Source organism: Oncorhynchus keta, chromosome 7 (genome assembly GCF_023373465.1).
Source record: "Oncorhynchus keta strain PuntledgeMale-10-30-2019 chromosome 7, Oket_V2, whole genome shotgun sequence".
Lineage (NCBI taxonomy): Eukaryota > Metazoa > Chordata > Actinopteri > Salmoniformes > Salmonidae > Oncorhynchus > Oncorhynchus keta.
This window is the reverse complement of record NC_068427.1, coordinates 15,942,268-15,954,656: the sequence shown is the minus strand read 5'-3', so window position 1 is coordinate 15,954,656 and position 12,389 is coordinate 15,942,268. Positions and strand designations below refer to the sequence as shown.

General features: G+C 42.4%; 1 protein-coding gene across 1 annotated transcript; it reads right to left on the bottom strand.

Annotated features, from left to right (window-relative positions):
- Positions 1–3,708: 3,708 nt before the first annotated feature.
- Positions 3,709–12,068, bottom strand: LOC118386064 (uncharacterized). The gene is made up of 9 exons (XM_035773459.2): positions 11,577–12,068; positions 11,293–11,345; positions 10,825–10,934; positions 8,698–8,818; positions 5,968–6,125; positions 5,591–5,739; positions 5,292–5,451; positions 5,078–5,205; positions 3,709–4,783 (listed from the first exon to the last, which is right to left on the bottom strand). Exons 3-9 carry the CDS (start codon positions 10,871–10,873, stop codon positions 3,884–3,886), a joined length of 1,665 nt encoding a protein of 554 aa, XP_035629352.1. The 5' UTR covers positions 10,874–10,934; positions 11,293–11,345; positions 11,577–12,068; the 3' UTR covers positions 3,709–3,883.
- Between the last annotated feature and the right edge of the window lie 321 nt (positions 12,069–12,389).

The window sequence follows — 12,389 nt, the reverse complement described above, 5'->3', positions numbered from 1 at the left end:
ATAAAGTAATGGCTAAAATGAAGCAGCAGGCCTTGTGGAAAATACAGTGCATTCGGACCCCTTGACGTTTCCCACAAGGCCTACTGCTTCATAGTAGTCATTAACGCATTTCTGAGGTAAAATATGCTAATATAAAATTGTCTCTCTCAGCAATGTGTGAACTGCCTGCTCCAGTCAATGTGACTCTTTTAGTCTTTCTAAAACTGATAAAAAGGTTGTTTTTTCTCATCTACACAAAATATCCAAAAAAGCAAAAACAGTTTATTTTTATTTTTTTGCAAGGTATTAAAATAAACAGATATTACATTTGCATAAGTATTCAGACCCTTTACTCAGTACTTTGTTGAAGCACCTTTGGCAGCAATTACCTCAAGTCTTCTTGGGTATGACGCTACAAGCTTGGCAAGCCTGTATTTGGGGAGTTTCTCCCATTCTTCTCCGCTGATCCTCTCAAGCTCTGTCAGGTTGGATGGGGAGCATTGCTGCACTGCTATGTTCAGAGACTTGTCCCAAAGTCACATTTAAGAAGGAAGGATGGAGGCCACTGTGTTCTTGGGGACCTTGCAGAAAAATTTTAGCACCCTTGCCCAAATCTGTGCCTCGACACAATCCTGTCTCAGAACTCTACAAACAATTCCTTTGACCTCATTGCTTGGTTTTTGCTCTGACATGTTATGTCAACTGTTGGATCTTATATAGACAGGTGTGTGCCTTTCCAAATCATGTCCAATCACTTGAATTTATCACAGGTGGACTCCAATCAAGGCGGATCAATGGAAACAGGATGCACCTGGCCTCAATTTCGAGTCTCATAGCAGAGGGTCTGAATACATATGTAAATAAGGTATTTCTGTTTTAAAAAATGATACATTTGCTAAAAATACAAAAAACCTGTTCTTGCTTTGTCATTATGGGGTATGGTGTGTAGATTGACGAGGATTTGTATTTATTTAATACATTTTAGAATAAGGCTGTAACTTAACAAAATGTGGACAAAGTCAAGGGGTCTGAATACTTTCCGAATGCACCGTATCTCTGACCGACAGTTCCATATCTGTATTCCCAGTCATGTGAAATCCTTAGATTAGGGCCTAATGAATTTATTTAAATTGACAGATTTTTCTTATATGAACTGTAACTTAGTAAAATCTTAGAAATTGTTGCATGTTGCATTTATATTCTTGTTCTGTGTACATGTGAAGTGGGTAAAACAGTATGTAAACATTATTTAAGCAAGAATAGTGCAGCAGTCTCTAAGGTGCAGGGTTGAGTACCAGGTGTTGCCGGCTAGTAACAGTGACTAAAGTTCAGAGAATGGTACTGGGCGGAGTCCGTCTATTGGTGACTATTTAACAGTCTGATGGCTTGGAGAAAGGTGTTTTTCAGTCTCTCGTTCGCAGCTTTAATGCACCTGTACTGTCTCCGCCTTCTAGATGGTAGTGGTGTGAACAGGCCGTAGTTTGGAGGAATGAGGTCCTTGACTATCTTCTTGGTCTTCCTGTGACACCAGGTGCTGTAGATGTCCTGGAGAGCAGGCACATATACAGTATAGTTACTGTTCATGAGTGTGTGATATGGGGGTTGTTTTATTTTGACATTACAAAGAAAATCTTTTATAAATAATGGCATGTTGCACTGAGCCTTACTGTTGGTAAATCACATCAGCGTCCGATTTTCAGCTGTTGCAGATGCACCTCCCCAGACGTCACTCCTTGACTTTAATCTACAGTCGGTTGCTTTCGCCTTACTACTCAAACGTGCCCTGTATGTACAAATGAATGGGATATTTGAGTCTCTCTCTCCCCAATTGATGTTAAAATGTACACACATGGGCAAGGGGTCGGGCACCGCAAGTTATAAGACCAGGCTTTTTCGTTGTTCTCTCTCTTTTCTTTTCCTGACAATATGGTACGGTTACATAAGAAAGAAGGTTACTTAAGATTACTTAACATTAGCCACCTAGCTCATACTAGCGTTAGCCACCTAGCAAACATTAGCCACAACAAATTGGAATTCACAACATAGCATACTTTTTCCAAATTCGTAACATATTGTACGAATTGCAATTCGTAACATATCATAGGAATTGCAATTTGTAACATATCATACGAAATGGATGATGGCCATCCACAAATTAATATATACCATATGAAATGTAACATATCATACTAATAGGAGTGTCCAAGATTTACATTTATTATGTTACGTCTACCCCTGAGTCCAGGTTGACAGTGTCGTACCCTTTACTTTTTTTTGGTTCACCACCGAGATTTTTGTACCTATTCAACGTGTGGAACCACAATAACCAGCATGTTGTTGAAATGCGGCCCATTGGACCCCTATATATGAATGGACCAAACCATCGATCACATGACACCATTCATTCATTCGATGCGTTTGTCCATTCATATACATTATATATACACACATATGTATGTGGACACCCCTTCAAATTAGTGGATTCGGCTCTCTTAGCCAAACCCATTGCTAACAGGCATTTAAAATTGATCACACAGCCATGCAATCTCCATAGACAAACATTGTCAGTAGAATGGCCTTACTGAAGAGCTCAGTGACTTTCAATGTGGCACCGTCATAGGATGCCACCTTTCCAACAAGTCAGTTCGTCAAATTTCTGCCCTGCTAGAGCTGCCCCGGGCAACTGTAAGTGCTGTTATTGTGAAGTGCAAACGTCTAGGATCAACAGCTCAGCCGCAAAGTGGTAGGCCACACAAGCTCACTGAACGCTGAAGTGTGTAAAAATGGCATTTCATCGTTTGCAACACTCACTAGAGTTCCAAACTGCCTCTGGAAGCAACAATGAAGTGGGTTTCCATTGCCGAGTAGCTGCACACAAGCCAAAGATCACCATGTACAATGCCAAGCGTTGACTGGAGTGGTGCAAAGCTCGCTGTCATTGGATTCTGGAGCAGTGGAAACGCCTTCTCTGGAGTGATGAATTACGCTTCACCATCTGGAATTCCGAAGAAACAAATCTGGGTTCGGAGGATGCCAGGAGAACGCTACCTGCCCAATACATAGTGCAAACTGTTAAGTTTAGTGGAGGAGGAATAATGGTCTGTGGCTGTTTTTCATGGTTCGGGATAGGCCCCTTAGTTCCAGTGAGGGGATATCTTAACGCCATAGCATACAATGACATTCTTGACGATTCTGTGCTTCCAAATTTGTGGCAACAGTTTGGTGAAGGCCCTTTCCTTTTCAGCATGACAATATCCCCGTGCACAAAACGAGGTCCATTCAGAAATCGTTTGTCGAGATTGTTGTGGATGAATTTGACTGGCCTGCACAGAACCCCTGACCTCAACCCAATTGAACACCTTTTGGAGGAATTGGAATGCCGACTGCGAGCCGGGTCTAATCACCAAACATCAGTGCCTGACCTCACTAAGTCCTCGCAGCAATGTTTGAATAACTAGTGGAAAGCCTTCCCAGAAGAGTGGAGGCTGTTATAGCAGCAAAGGGGGGGGACCAACTCCATATTAATGCACATGATTTTGGAATGAGATGTTCGACAAGCAGGTGTCCACATACTTTTGGTATTGTAGTGTATACAATCATTGGGGAAGAGTCAATAGCGCATTGATGCCAAATTAAGTCGGTTAAGATGGCATAACAATTTGATCTGAGCGCTTATTCTTCTCGTGAAATTGCACTTGAATTACAATAAATAAAACCGACATACAAAAACAAGTGCATGGCATTTTATGGAAATTATTATTTTACATACACATTCACATCCTCAACAGAAGGCAATAATTGGGAAGGAATGTAGGCCTATGTGAGACAGGATATCCAACCAAGTGGAATATCTGTGCAGTTATCGGCTAAGGAACACTATTACACAGAGCCACACACACAATAATCAATGTCCCATGTACCCTGAGAAGTCTTCCTCTTCCTCTTCTGTCTCATTGTCAGCCTGCACAGTGCCTGTGTGCGTTACAAGGTAGCCAGAGTGTGTCTCTGTGCTGCTGTCAGCATGTCTATTTGAATATTCAGAGTATATCCATGTGCAGACTGTCTTTGGCAGTGTCAGTACTAGGCCTGTATCCTCCTGTATCTCACTCTGAGATCTCATGCTGCCCGGTCGTAAGTTCCTCTGTAAGGAGTCGATGGGAAGTTGAGGCTTCTGCTCCTGTTTCGAAAATTCTAACAGAAAGTCTGTCTCCGCTTCACACTCGCCCTCCTCTTCCCTCCTCAATGCCCCCAGAGTCACAGAGAACAGATCGACATTACCAGAGGTCTCCTTCACCTCTCTTTGTTTCTCCTCCTCCTCCTCCTCCTCCTCCTCCTCCTCCTCTCCACCCAACCCTCCAAGTCCCAAAGGTCTGGGTCGGTCTCCGTCAAAGCTGGAAATGACCCTCGCCTGTTCACCTGTGACCTCTCCCTGAGCCTGACATCCTAGCACCATCACACCCACAGGGGCTTCCCTTTCCTCCTCAGCAGCAGCTACCTCAGAACTCAATCCCATAGAATGCCCTGCTGTGTCAAGGAGGGCTATGTTGGTCCCTGATGCATCCTGGGACTGTGTGGTGCTGGAGCTGCTGTCAGAGGAGAGCCCCGCAGCGCGGTCCATGTAGCCGTTGTTTCCCCCCTCTTCCTCTTCATCATCCTCCTCCTCCCCTGCTTGGTTAGAGTTCTCTCTGTCATGGTGTGTTTTTGATCTGCGGGCCTTCCCTTGTTCCTCTGTCGCAGAAGATATAGAGACCAAGTCAGGGATCGTCCGCTCTGGGATGAGGAAGTGGCCCTCCACCAGGGCAGTCTGCATGGGGGGAGAAGAGAGGCTGTGTTAAACACAGAAAGGTACAGTGACATCAATTCCTGAATCTCATGGCTATAGATGTTGTGTACACCCCTTTATGTGGACTACATGGGTGACAGAGTTCCTCTTACAGTATTTTCCTACAGGAATTGGTATTGGCTTTGTATTTGCATTGTGGCTTTGCATTTCTTAAGCTCCACAAATTCACATCCTAGATCCACAGATCAACATTGAAACAATGACAAAGAGTGAGATTGTGAGGTGTAGTTAGTTACAGATGTAGCCATTTCTCACCAGTCCTCTGGGTTGATGAGTCTTCAGCTTGCACAGGAACCCCGTGTAGAGCAGGCCAAACGTGAGAACCATCAGACCTACCCCACTCACAATGAGGACAACAGACACTCCAGCTACCACAGCAGGGACTGAGAGAGAGAGAGAGAATCATGATCAAATTGGGGCTCTGTGCAATTGGGATGAAACATTGACTTAAACTATAGACAATATTCACCTCTGTTGGGCTCCAGAACACTGGTGTAAGCACATTTCCACCCAGAGGACCGTGTGTTGAGGTTGGTGATGATCCTTGTGTACACCCTCACACAGTACACCATACCCACCTCCAAGTTCTCCAGCATGTAAGCTAAATGAGTTGTTTGGGTCATTTGGGGCTGGAAATGAACATGAATGAAGAGTAATAATTCACAATGAAATGGTCCTCTATAGTTCACATCATAAAAATAGTACAATTTGATACTGCAATGAAGACAAGGAAAGAATAGGCCTAGTTGTTTTTTTTTTTTTTTTTACCTTTGTCTCTCCTGCTCTCTTCCAGTAGATGTCAAAAGATAATGATTTCCCATAGACCTTTTTAATAGTTTCTATCTCAAGCAGTGTGATGTTGATTTCCAGGCAGTTGCCACATCCATCCAAAGACAATATTGGAGAGCCAATAACAGCTAAGTAAGATATAATGGTACTGTAGCATCATTTCACACACAGATTAAACAATTTACAAAAACGTTACATCAGACACGTTCACACACAAATACATGCATAGATTGTGTAATTTAATGTCGACCTGGATAATGTAAATAATTGCACTCACACAAACACCTATTCGAAATCTCTAGCAAAGAAATATCTTAACATTCCTACTGGCAATACAAAATGGAGAGCAGACATACTCTGTGTGAAGGGGGTGAAGGTGGTCTCGACCACGGGTGACTCTGAGAGGTTGTGGAAGGCCGAAACACAGAATGTATACTCTTCTTTGGGGAACTTTAGATCCAGCCTATGACTTGTCACGTTGGTTTGATGTGGAACTTGCTGCCTGTGGTTTCCTCTGTTGAGACAGAAACAAGGAGGGTCATTTGTGTGTGGTGCCGAATATTAGCAAATAAAACAAAGAGCAGGCGAGTTGAATAACTTCATTAACAAAAAGTATGTTTGGTTCCATTCCAAATGATTCAAAAGTTTAATTTGTGTGGTCTTCAAACCTCAACAATATCTCATTTGCAGTGTTGTGAGACAGAATTGTATACCCATATCACTCAGTAATTGTCTCTGGTCCATAATGAGTATTTAAAGTGGGGCAAAAACATATTTAGTCAGCCACCAATTGTGCAAGTTCTCCCACTTAAAAAGATGAGAGGCCTATAATTTTCATCATAGGTACACTTCAACTATAACAGACCAAATGAGAAAAAAAATCCAGAAAATCATTGTAGGATTTTTTATGAATTTATTTGCAAATTATGGTGGAAAATTAGTATTTGGTCAATAACAACATTTTATCTCAATACTTTGTTATATACCCTTTGTTGGCAATGACAGAGGGCAAACGTTTTCTGTAAGTCTTCACAAGGTTCACACACTCTAGAGCAGTGATGTTTTGGGGCTGTTGCTGGGCAACACGGACTTTCAACTCCCTCCAAAGATTTTCTATGGGGTTGAGATCTGGAGACTGGCTAGGCCACTCCAGGACCTTGAAATGCTTCTTACGAAGCCACTCCTTCGTTGCCCGTGGCGGTGTGTTTGGGATCATTGTCATGCTGAAAGACCCAGCCACGTTTCATCTTCAATGCCCTTGCTGATGGAAGGAGGTTTTCACTCAAAATCTCATGATACATGGCCCCATTCATTCTTTCCTTTACACGGATCAGTCGTCCTGGTCCCTTTGCAGAAAAACAGCCCCAAAGCATGATGTTTCCACCCCCATGCTTCACAGTAGGTATGGTGTTCTTTGGATGCACCTCAGCATTCTTTGTCCTCCAAACACGACGAGTTGAGTTTTTACCAAAAAGTTATATTTTGGTTTCATCTGACCATATGACATTCTCCCAATCTTCTTCTGGATCATCCAAATGCTCTCTAGCAAACTTCAGACGGGCCTGGACATGTACTGGCTTAAGCAGGGGGACACGTCTGGCACTGCAGGATTTGAGTCCCTGGTGGCGTAGTGTGTTACTGATGGTAGGCTTTGTTACTTTGGTCCCAGCTCTCTGCAGGTCATTCACTTGGTCCCCCCGTGTGGTTCTGGGATTTTTTCTCGCCGTTCTTGTGATCATTTTGACCCCACGGGGTGAGATCATGCGTGGAGCCCCAGATCGAGGGAGATTATCAGTGGTCTTTGTATGTCTTCCATTTCCGAATAATTGCTCCCACAGTTGATTTCTTCAAACCAAGCTGCTTACCTATTAAAGATTCAGTCTTCCCAGCCTGGAGCAGGTCTACAATTTTGTTTCTGGTCTCCTTTGACAGCTCTTTGGTCTTGGCCATAGTAGAGTTTGGAGTGTGACTGTTTGAGGTTGTCGACAGGTGTCTTTTATACTGATAACAAGTTCAAACAGGTGGCATTAATACAGGTAACGAGTGGAGGACAGAGGAGCCTCTTAAAGAAGAAGTTACAGGTCTGTGAGAGCCAGAAATCTTGCTTGTTTGTAGGTGACCAAATACTTACTTTCCACCATAATTTGCAAATAAATTCATTAAAAATCCTACAATGTGATTTTCTGGATTTTTTTCTCATTTTGTCTGTCATAGTTGAAGTGTACCTATAATGAACATTACAGGCCTCTCATCTTTTTAAGTGGAAGAACTTGCACAATTGGTGGCTGACTAAATACTTTTTTTGCCCCACTGTATCTGTAGTTCAAACAAAACAAAGCTGTGTTTTCAGTAAGCTCATCTGTAAGACTTGTTGCATCCTCACCAGACCCCCAGCAGAAGAGAAAGTGGTTGATTATATTGAATTTCCTTGAAATTCACAGCCTTTTTAAAGTGGTAACACCTGCATAACAGTCTCTAGAGCAGATACTATGAGGGTGGAAACAACGACCACGATGACACAAAGCTGTATCTACGGTCAAGTGAAAGCAATACTTGAGAAAAAAAATGTTCACACTGCAGTCAAATATTCCAGCCACAACACACTTGGTAAGACAGGCAAATTATGCTGAATAGGCTAATGTTGGTTAAAGGTAAAGGTTATAGCTTATGTTCAAAACAAACACTTTTCTCCACAAGTGAAAACCAAAATGCTCTGACTGAAGTTTGAACTTTCCAATGACTGTCACTCTGAAAAGCAATGATTTACTACTGTAATTATAGTGTTATTACATCTAACCTCTGAGACAATCCACAACCCAGTCATATCAAGTGTGTCATGGGAATCCGATCAACATCATTTGTCTAAAGTCCAATAACGTAACCACAATGCAGTAGTAGAATTATCCAACAAGATTAACACATACAAAATCATGACGATAGGTGACACTATACTCCGTTTGAATTCAAAGTAACTGTCCAGTGTTTCCACCACTGCTAAATGCATATAGGCAAAAGCACTGGGTTTGGGCATACCTCAACAACAGAATGGTTTGGGAATAAACCGTCATTCAAAATATTGTGACAACCTGCGGATGATCTTGTACACGGTCCCAGGAGGTGTACCTGGACCGGCGCTCCAGCGTAGAACATGGTGGAAGTTGAGGGACTCTATGGAAACATTGACTGGAGCAGGGAGGGAGCACAGGGCTGAAAGGAAGAAGCTAATACAGTGAGGGCCATTACCATCAAACTCATAAAGATAACATACAGTTTATGGTACCACTATACTGCCCACAGACACAGACTGTTTGTGGGTGGGTATATATATATGTGAGAGCAAATGTTCACAGTGTCTTATCCGAGGCCAGGTAGGCAGGTGCAGTAAATACATAACTTGCTGATGGTATCTGGCAGTAAAACTGGAATGCTATATTGAACCGGTTTTCTTTTTGTTATTATTTTTTACCCCTTTTTCTCCCCAATTTCGTGATATCCAATTGATAGTTACAATCTTGTCCCAACGCCGCAACTCCCGTACGGACTCGGCAGATCGAAGGTCGAGAGCCATGCGTCCTCCGAAACACGACCCTGCCAAGTCGCACTGCTTCTTGACACACTGCTCATTTAACCTGGAAGCCAGCTGCACCAATGTGTCAGAGGAAACACAGTACAACTGGCGACCGTGTCAGTGTGCATGCACCCGGTGCACCACAGGAGTTGCTGGGACAAGGACATGCCGGCCAAACCCTCCCCTAACCCGGGCGCCGCTGGGCCAATTGTACACCGCCTCGCGGCCAGTTGCGACACAGCCCGGGATCGAACCCGGATCTGTAGTGATGCCTCAAACACTGCAGTGCCTTACACGGAACACAAACCAGCTGCGTGCGTGCGCCATCGTGCAGAAATGCATTTTGTCCCCCTACACCAAACGCAATCCTGACACGCAGGTTGAAATATCAAAAACTCTCAACCAATGACATTAATTTGGGGAAAGGCAGAAAAGCATTAGCTTGCAGCTCGCTAATTTGTCCTGGGATATAAACATTAGGTTGTTATTTGACCTGAAATGCACAAGGTCCTCAACTCCGACAATTAATCCACACATAAAAACAGTCAACGGAATCGTTCCTAGTCATCGCTCCTCCTTCCAGGATTTTTCATGTTTAACTTATATGGTGATTGGCATCTAAACCTTCATATTATTACCACGACAAACAGCAACAGTTAGTCTTTCAATCACCCATGTGGGTATAACCAATGAGGAGATGGCACGTGGGTACCTGCTTCTATAAACCAATGAGGAGATGGGAGAGGCAGGACTTGCAGCGCGATCTGCGTCAGAAATAGGAATGACTTCTATTTTAGCCCTTGGCAATGCAGACACTCGTTGACGTGTGAGAGCAGTGTGGGTGCAATAATTGAATAATATATATTCCTACATTTATTTTTCAAAGCTTGCGCACGTGACACGAGCGTTGTAGTCAGGGTATTAGACCACTGCGCCACTAAAATATTTTATTTTCCAGTTCAGTACAAAAACAGCTGCCAGAAATATAAGGTGGAATATTTAAGCTATAAGGCCCGAGGGGGTGTGGTATATGGCCAATATTCCATGGCCAAGGGCTGCTCTTAGGCACGACGCAACGCCTGGATACAGCCCTTAGCCATGGTATATTGTCCATATATCACAAACCCCTGAGGTGCCTTATTGCTATTATAAACTATTACAACAACGTAATTAGAGCAGTAAAAATTAAAATTTAAAAATGTTGTCATACTCGTGGTATATGGTCTGATATGCCATGGCTGTCAGCCAATCAGCATTCAGGGATCGAACCACCCAGATCATAATGCTTATTATAAACTGGGTGGTTTGAGTTCTGAATGCTGATTGGCTGAAAGCCATGGTATATCAGACCGTATACCATGGGTATGATAAAACATGTATTTTTACTGCTCTAATTACGTTGGCAACCAGTTCATAATAGCAATAATGCACCTCAGGGGTTTGTGATATATGAACAATAGGCACTAGGCACTAGGCACTCTGCGTTGCGTCGTGCTTAAGAACAGCCCTTAGCCGTGGTATTTTGGCCTCCCTCATGCCTTATTGCTTAAATAACACACACTACAACAACATATATGATAGTGACAAAAACAGTACAGTCAGATGTTGAACCTGTTCTTAACAATGATTGGTGTTGGTAACTTACCATAGCCACACTGCACCATCAAATAAATAGTCAGAAGGAAATGTTTCATATCTTCTTATTTTTTAAACATCACATAGCCTAAGTCTTCTAACTCATGGTTGGTTATTGACCTGAAAAACAAACAAAAAATATCGAATACAGAAAATAAACGTGTCCTGCTCACACAATAGGAAAGGTTGACACTACGATTCGATCCTGTACATAACTATTGTGAGGTTTGTATCCTATCAAACATGAAGATCAGGTTGAGACAGGAGAACAACACTTTACATCTAGGCTACTATCATTTATGTATTGTGTCGATAAGCCTTCTACAAGTCTTGAAATGATTGAACACAACAAACTATTTTTAGGATATAAAAAAAACAGACCTGTAGTAATGAAAAGCCAGTTTTTCTATAATAAAATGATACATGTTACACTGTTTCTTGATCTGAACTAAATGCGGACGTTAATAAATAATTGTACCTGAAGACCTTGCGTTCCTTGAGGAATTCCATTCAGATGAAAGTGATGTTTACCTGTTCGTAAAAGCAGAAGCGAAAATATACATGCGAAAACATAGATATTAGATAGACGGTCTGAAGGAGCCAACACACGCAAAAAAAGAGTCAAGCAATCCGCGCTAAAGGATTTACAGTCCAAAGAATCACCCTATCCCCTCAGCCCTCAAATTAAGTGGACACTTGAGGACTGACGAGTATACACCTGCAGGGCAAGGGAGGAAGGAATTATTTTTTAAATGGCCCAACCTTGACCGGAAATTCGACACTCGTTCATCCCGCGATGTTTGTATTTTCAGCCACCGGTAACTTGTGGGTGCTTTAAATACGCTACAGTCAATTGAGTGCATGTTTGGACCGTACACCCCGGATTTGTGCGCGAATACACAACACTTTACGGTATCACCTGTTTTCTGGCAGGGAAATTAAACTCTCATCCGCAGAAACAGGCCAAAGCACAGAGTTTCTAAACATAGAGGCGCCCCCGGATATAATGTTGAGCTGATGGGGAAACTCCATTGGCATCGTATTAACGCCAATTGTGTGCTTCGCCCATGTGTCGTTAATGGGCCGCACGATGCATCCTGGCCGATTCTGGGACAAGGAGAGATGAGCTGTCCTTCAAGGAGTCAATTGAGTACCACAGTATGAGTCATAATACACAATAAACTAGCGGTAAAACCCGGACATGGTTCCAATAGTTTTTCCACCATTCATTTTTCAATAGGGATTTTAGAACTACTTCATATAAGGTCTGTATTTTCTATATTTTGTGTAGGCATACCCCGGAAAGACTCTCAGACAAGGTCACTTTTATCAATATATTTCCCTGTAATTATCCCCCCCCCCCTAAATTAAATTCTAACTAGCTGCTAATGTGGCTATCATACAGAACTGCAGTGTTGGAAAAAGTACTCAATTGTCATACTAGAGTAAAAGTAAAGATACCTTAATGGAAAAATGACAAAAGTATAAGCCAACCAGTAAAATACTAACGTTACTCGAGTTAAAGTCTAAAAGTATTTAAAAAAAAGTAAATGTAATTGCAAAAATATACTTAAG